The sequence below is a fragment of the Mercenaria mercenaria genome, chromosome 2 (genome assembly GCF_021730395.1).
Source record: "Mercenaria mercenaria strain notata chromosome 2, MADL_Memer_1, whole genome shotgun sequence".
NCBI lineage: Eukaryota > Metazoa > Mollusca > Bivalvia > Venerida > Veneridae > Mercenaria > Mercenaria mercenaria.
Genome location: NC_069362.1, coordinates 35,612,338 through 35,620,077, shown reverse-complemented (window position 1 = coordinate 35,620,077; position 7,740 = coordinate 35,612,338). Strand labels below are relative to the sequence as shown.

Below are 7,740 nucleotides of genomic sequence, written 5' to 3'. Positions count from 1 at the left end.
ATGACTATTATTTATTATTATTATGTACAACGCCATTTATAAAAAAGGCGTTTAATCAAATTGTTCAGTTTCAGTTTTGTGATTACATATGTCATGTTTTGTTATTTTCCTACATATCTGCGATGTGTTACATGTTTAATTGTAAAGCGCCTTTGAACGTATATTCCATATGAAAAGGGCGCTCAACAAATCTGGTATAGATCTAATATAATATAATATCTGCGTATCTAAGGCAGTAAAAGGAATAAAATTATATCTATGCGTAATTTGATATTTCTGAACTAGGCTAGCTAATAATAATAAATTAATAACAATAGAATCTATTGTTTTTGTTATCTAACATAAAAGGGACTGTTGTCCCGAGAGCATTCACAAATTACTTTGTATTTACAGCCACACTGCCTTGTCGTAACAAAAATTGTTCCAGTAGAGTTACTGGCCCATTTGAATGTTGGGTATTGATTGTTTAGTATTGATCACTGCAGTCTTAAGCAGGCAGCCAGCAGTCTAAGAGTATTCTGCTTGGCAATACTTCTATTGATAAAATGGTAAAATAAACAATACTGGCTCGTGTTATATTTGCTCAAATATGGAAATATAGATCCAGCAAGACGCAATGAACTATGTTAGTTTTGTACAAGAAAATGGACTTCAAGCGTGAAAAAGCAAAGTTTAACGTACAAATGACTGAAGGCAGATGAAAATTAAAGATGTATGGAGATATATGGAAATTAGTTTTAGTACTGCTGACCTGTATTAACTCTGAATGCCATGGTGATGATGTGGACTCGCTGGAATTTTGCTCATTCTTTAATAACAGGGCTCCATCACCGCAGCCTGGCCTAAGGAATTGTACCTGGTTCAAAAAGAATAGTTGTTGCAAGCAAGAAGAAATTGATGCTACATTTGGTACAGTAAAACCTCTACCGGGCAGCTCTCGAGAATGTCAAAGGTGAGTTCAGCAGTATTTGGTACCGGGCAGATCTCCAGAACGTTAAAGGTGAGTGCAGCAGCATTTGGTACCGGGCAGATCTCCAGAATGTCAAAGGTGAGTTCAGCAGCATTTGGTACCAGGCAGATCTCCAGAATGATAAAGGTGAGTGCAGCAGCATTTGGTACCGGGCAGATCTCCAGAATGTCAAAGGTGAGTTCAGCAGTATTTGGTACCGGACAGCTCTCCTGAATGTCAAAGGTGAGTTCAGCAGTATTTGGTACCGGACAGCTCTCCTGAATGTCAAAGGTGAGTTCAGCAGTATTTGGTACCGGACAGCTCTCGAGAATGTCAAAGGTGAGTTCAGCAGTATTTGGTACCGGGCAGCTCTCCAGAATGTTAAAGGTGAGTGCAGCAGTATTTGGTACCGGGCAGATCTCCAGAATGTCAAAGGTGAGTTCATCAGTATTCGGTACCGGACAGCTCTCCTGAATGCCAAAGGTGAGTTCAGCAGTATTTGGTACCGGGCAGATCTCCAGAATGTTCAAGGTGAGTGCAGCAGTATTTGGTACCGGGCAGATCTCCAGAATGTCAAAGGTGAGTTCAGCAGTATTTGGTACCGAGCAGATCTCTAGAATGTTAAAGGTGAGTGCAGCAGCATTTGGTACCGGGTAGATCTCCAGAATGTCAAAGGTGAGTTCAGCAGTATTTGGTACCGGACAGCTCTCCTGAATGGCAAAGGTGAGTTCAGCAGTATTTGGTACCGGGCAGATTTCCAGAATGTTAAAGGTGATAGCAGCAGTATTTGGTATCGGACAGTTTTCCAGAATGTCAAAGGTGAGTTCAGCAGTATTTGGTACCGGACAGCTCTCCTGAATGTCAAAGGTGAGTTCAGCAGTATTTGGTACCGGGCAGATCATCATGCGGAGGCTCCAGAATGTTAAAGGTGAGTGCAGCAGTATTTGGTATCGGACAGTTTTCCAGAATGTCAAAGGTGAGTTCAGCAGTATTTGGTACCGGACAGCTCTCCTGAATGTCAAAGGTGAGTTCAGCAGTATTTGGTACCAGGCAGCTCCCCAGAATGTCAATGTTGAGTTCAGTAGCATTTGGTATCGGGCAGTTTTCCAGAATGTCGAAGGTGACGGTGAAGCAGCATTTGGTACCGTAGAATCACTATAGGGGCAGATTTTCGTTATGTTTCCATAATGTAAGTCTTTGTAAAGCAATTGCAGAACAAACATATATAATGTTTAAAGCCACTGACCTCCAGATCTTTCGACACCAAAAAAAAACCCCTCATATTCTAATGTTCATAATGATTTTTTATGACCAAACTTCAATCATAAAGAAAGATCATTTTTAGCCAAAATCTGGAGGCCAGTGCCTTTAAGGTGAATCATGCATCATATGTATTTTGTAACCTCTAAACGGCAGCTCTACAGAGTGTCAAAGTCGTTTTGAGCATTATTTGGTCCCCAGTAGCTTTCAGTGTTGATAGGAATTTTACGTCATTTGGAGGTGTAAAACCTTTAAAAGGTAGCTCTTCGGAAAGTCAAAGGTGAGTTTTGCATTACATGTATTCGGTACAATGAAGAAAATTTTAAATGTAAGCCGTACTTTATTCCGTGCCGTGAAACCATAACCATGTAACTCCCCAGAATGTCAAATGCGAGTTGTGCATCATTTGGTATATTGGAAACCCATAGCAATGTCAAAGGTGAGATGTAACATATTGTCATGTGGAATCTTATAACAATGCCAAATGTGAGATTTGTGCACCATGTCATAATGTTGAAAATTCTAACAATGTCAGGGGTGAGTTACGTACATGTACATTATGATGGTGTTGAAACGTCGAACAATGTCAGAGGTGAGTTACGTACATGTACATTATGATAGTGTTGAAACGTCTAACAATGTCAGAGGTGAGTTACGCACATGAACATTATGATGGTGTTGAAACGTCGAACAATGTCAGAGGTGAGCTACGTACATGTACATTATGATGGTGTTGAAACGTCTAACAATGTCAGAGGTGAGGTACGTACATGTACATTATGATGATGTTGAAACGTCTAACAATGTCAGAGATGAGTTACGTACATGTTCTTTATGATGGTGTTGAAACATCTAACAATGTCAGAGGTGAGTTACGTACACGTACATTATGATGGTGTTGAAACTTCTAATAATGTCAGAGGTGAGTTACGAACATGTACATTATGATGGTGTTGAAACGTCTAACAATGTCAGAGGTGAGGTACGTACATGTACATTATGACGGTGTTGAAACTTCTAATAATGTTAGAGGTGAGTTACGAACATGTACATTATGATGGTGTTGAAACGTCGAACAATGTCAGAGGTGAGTTACGTACATGTACATTATGATGGTCTAAAAATGTCAGAGGTGAGGTACGCACATGTACATTATGATGGTGTTGAAACTTCTAATAATGTCAGAGGTGAGTTACGAACATGTACATTATAATGGTGTTGAAATTTCTAACAATGTAGGAGATGAGTTACGTACATGTACATTATGATGATGTTGAAACTTCTAACAACGTAGGAGATGAGCTATGCAACATTTTGTTATGTGTTATGTGGAAACCTCTAACAATGTCAAAGCTGAGCTATGCATCATGATCTATACAACATGTGGTAACGTGAAAACTTCTTACAATGTCAAAGACGAACTATGCAACATTATGTACAGTGAGTTATGCAACCATATAGATATAGTGAGTTAAACATGATAAGATACAGTCAGTTTTACTACAAAATATGGCACTATGGAAGCTCTCCAGTGTTGGTAATGAGTTACACAGCATCTTCTACAGTCAGTTTACGGAATTATAAAAGGTGGGTCCGCCAACTTGTGGTATACAAGCCCGGTTCCAGGTTTTAAATGGGGTTAGGCAAAATTTAGAATGAAGATTTCATCGACAAGGCCAGTAGCACAGAGTGGGGAAGGGGGTATAGGTATGAGAGGGTGCCCCCTCCTGTAAGGGGTCAGGGAAACTTTTGAAACATAAGTATAAAATGTTGGTTTCTGTTGCATTTTCGGGTCTAAATTTTGAGTACCCAAATATGTTATTGATAGACCGAGGCGTATAACGACCTAACTGCAGACATGATTTTAGCAAAACTTCTTAATCTATTCAACATTTTTGGGAAAATGGGGGTGGGGCGGGTTCGGGAGGATATCCCTAATATGTAACGAAGTGTCAGGGGGTCACTCCTGAAAATGTTTGAAATACAGGTATGAAATGGTGGCCTCTGGTACATTTTGAGCCTAAACTTTGACAAGTATAGGTCATTTCCCAGGCGACAGGATCCGGACCTTGTACGAAGAAATCTCTCACTACTACTAGTGGTTCTCTGACAGAAAAGTAAATGTTGCAACATCAGCCAAATAAAAAAATGGTTTGATCGTCCGCTGCTGCTAAAGTTCCTTCAGACGATTTAACTACATGTATAGGAATCATTTCCAAAGTGTTTTAATTTCCACATCTATTGATATAGAGAATTTATATCTTGACAGTTTCTTTTTTCTTTCGCGGTATATCAAAGCACAAGTATCAGTATCAACTCTGTATTTTTGAGTTATTTTAAAGGTATTTCTGTGCTTATTTTCCAGGTACACAAACTACCTAATGTGCTACATCTGTGCTCCATATCAGAACACATTCTACGGCCAGGAGAAATTAACAGTTTGTGAGGAATTCTGTAACGCCTGGTACTCCGCTTGCTCTTCTTCTATATTAAAGGGGTCGGTTATTGGCGACTTGTACACGAATGGAAGAGAATTTTGTGAGAAGAGAAACTTTCAGTGTGAACCGATGGCGAATAAAAACTGTTTTATAGAACTGTCAGACTTCGCATTAAATCGTGTGTCTGGCGCTACCGGTGTCTACCCTGTGCTGTTAGTTACTGTTTCTATGATTTTAACTTGTTGCTTTATCATGAAAGCAACATGATGTTAACGCAAGTTTTTAAGTGGCCACACGGGTGTTTCATCAGCTATGAAAACTATGATGTTTGTGTTATCATGGAAAACACAAAGATGTCCAACACCACCTGAAATATTATTGCTATATTTTTTCAACGAATTTTCACCGAATAACACATTTAAAATTGTTCATTTGTTGGAAATGAGAGATATTACTTCAGAACGTGAATTATAACCAAAATAAATTATATAAAACATTGAGCGTAAAGGTATAGCTTTGAAGGATTCTCATGTACTTTATACAGTGTAATGAAAATTACATATCTAAATTATCTGTTAGTTCTGCCAAATTATTGTAGCATATATCAAACGATACTATAAGCTTCTTTCACTGGTTGTAGGTGCAGATGGGAATTGCCGGCCTCGAGGATAACTGCTAAGGCGGTTACGGCGCTCTGTCGAGTTACCGCGTAAACAGTTGCCGGAGAACCGGATATTCCCATTTGCAGCTACAACCAGTGATAGAATCTTTTTCTTGCATACCGTATTCAAGCAAAAATAATAATGATAACATCAATCGAACGGCTTTCTTTTTAGAACTATTTCTTATAGCAGCGTATTTAAACAAAGCGCTGAAACCAACGTCCGTAAACAGGAAAGACGTCATGGCGTTTCAATGACAAATAACAATGCTTAGTTCCGGTTTTGTTTTATCAGTTGCAGTGTAACGTTATGAATGTTTGATAAAATAGCGTTTTTTTTTCTAATCTAGAATTACTATCAGGAACTAAGGGGAACTGTCAAGGTATTGGGTTTTTATTCGTTTTTTTTTTAAATGAAATATAAATTAGGCCTACTACATAAATCTTCTACATGTATGTAGTTCGTAATACGTAATTTACAGCACGGGTGTCATCTACCCCGGGGTGTAAGATGGATTATTCCAGCACCGGTAAAAATACCGGAAATCCCCTTCTGTAAGGCAAGAAAAATATATCTAGCTAAAAATATGAAAATCAAATATGCACATTTGGCGTATATTGGCGTCAGACCGACTTATTATCTGGCCCATTGAAGGTGCCGAGGAAGACGTACTCCCAGCAGGAAAGACATAGAGAATCCATCATTGGTCTTCGGTTAAGATCAGAAAATCCCAACCCGAGGGCGCACCGCTCAAGTCTTAAACGAGGCTGAGCCGAGTTTAAGACTTGAGCGGTGCGCCCGAGGGTTGGGATTTCCGATCTTCACCGAACACCAATGATGGATTCTATTTCTCACTTACCACAACAAAAACAATAAAAACAAGCATAGAAATATGAAACTACTTAAAACGCGGGAAATTGGCGTCCGTAAGCAGAAGTGACGTCGTGATATTTCAGTGACGCACAATAACAAAGTTCCGCTTTAGTTTTATCGTTTGTAACGTAACGGTACGTTCTTATCATAAAGTAATGAATTTTGAATCGAGAAATACACTATAAGGAACGAAGAGAAAAGAAAAAGGTACCTGATTTTTAATTATTTTACATAAATAATATGTATATTCAGCGCACGAAGGGAGTCCGTCACAGGAGTGTGGGATAACCCATGTGAGATAAGATTTTCCAGCACTTCTAAAAATAGAGATTTTTCTGTCCGATAAGTGAGAAAATGCTATCCGTGTAGGTGCCGAGGAAGACGTACTTCCAGCAGGAAAGACAATGCTATCCGTGCAGGTTCCGAGGAAGACTTACTCCCAGCAGGAAAGACAATGCTATCCGTGCAGGTTCCGAGGAAGACTTACTCCCAGCAGGAAAGACAATGCTATCCGTGCAGGTTCCGAGGAAGACTTACTCCCAGCAGGAAAGACAATGCTATCCGTGTAGGTTACGAGGAGCGTGTAGGTGCCGAGGAAGACTTACTCCCAGCAGGAAAGACAATGCTATCCGTGTAGGTTACGAGGAAGACTTACTCCCAGCAGGAAAGACAATGCTATCCGTGTAGGTTACGAGGAAGACTTACTCCCAGCAGGAAAGACAATGCTATCCGTGTAGGTTACGAGGAAGACTTACTCCCAGCAGGAAAGACAATGCTATCCGTGTAGGTTACGAGGAAGACTTACTCCCAGCAGGAAAGACAATGCTATCCGTGTAGGTTACGAGGAAGACTTACTCCCAGCAGGAAAGACAATGCTATCCGTGTAGGTTACGAGGAAGACGTACTCCCAGCAGGAAAGACAATGCTATCCGTGTAGGTTACGAGGAAGACTTACTCCCAGCAGGAAAGACAATGCTATCCGTGTAGGTTCCGAGGAAGACGTACTCCCAGCAGGAAAGACAATGCTATCCGTGTAGGTTACGAGGAAGACGTACTCCCAGCAGGAAAGACAATGCTATCCATGTAGGTGCCGAGGAAGACATACTCCAAGCAGGAAAGACAATGTTATCCAAGTAGGAGATCAGCGTACCTATAGGTGCGCATAATGACGTCTTAATTCGACGAAGTGTTTGATAAAATTTACAGTGTTTTAATGTTGCAATAATACAATCGGTAGGCAATCCAATGATCTAACATGTCTGCCGAGTAAGGGAAGTTTGTTTCCACAACCTTCTGACTCTAGCGTTCGGTTTTCCATTCCTCGCTGTCCATCGGGTTTGGGAAAAATGGCATAGATTTTTCTAGATGTCACAAATATCACGTGACCAGGAAATTCAAATAGTATTTTCTTACTTTGGTTTTATTATTTTTTTCAGTCTATCATCACTATTAGTCTTAAATCTCTTTGAAATTAGCAAAACGTTTTCAATAACCAAAATCCAACAAATGATGAAAAAGAACCAACGATATATTAAAATCCTAATAAAAATGTTTGTGA

General features: G+C 39.8%; 1 protein-coding gene across 1 annotated transcript; it reads left to right on the top strand.

Annotated features, from left to right (window-relative positions):
* On the top strand, positions 1-6,869 carry LOC123562666 (riboflavin-binding protein-like). Its single transcript, XM_045355282.2, has 2 exons — positions 1-952; positions 4,575-6,869. The coding sequence occupies exons 1-2, from the start codon at positions 711-713 to the stop codon at positions 4,912-4,914; spliced, it is 582 nt and encodes a 193-aa protein (XP_045211217.2). The 5' UTR covers positions 1-710; the 3' UTR covers positions 4,915-6,869.
* The last annotated feature ends 871 nt before the right edge of the window (positions 6,870-7,740 follow it).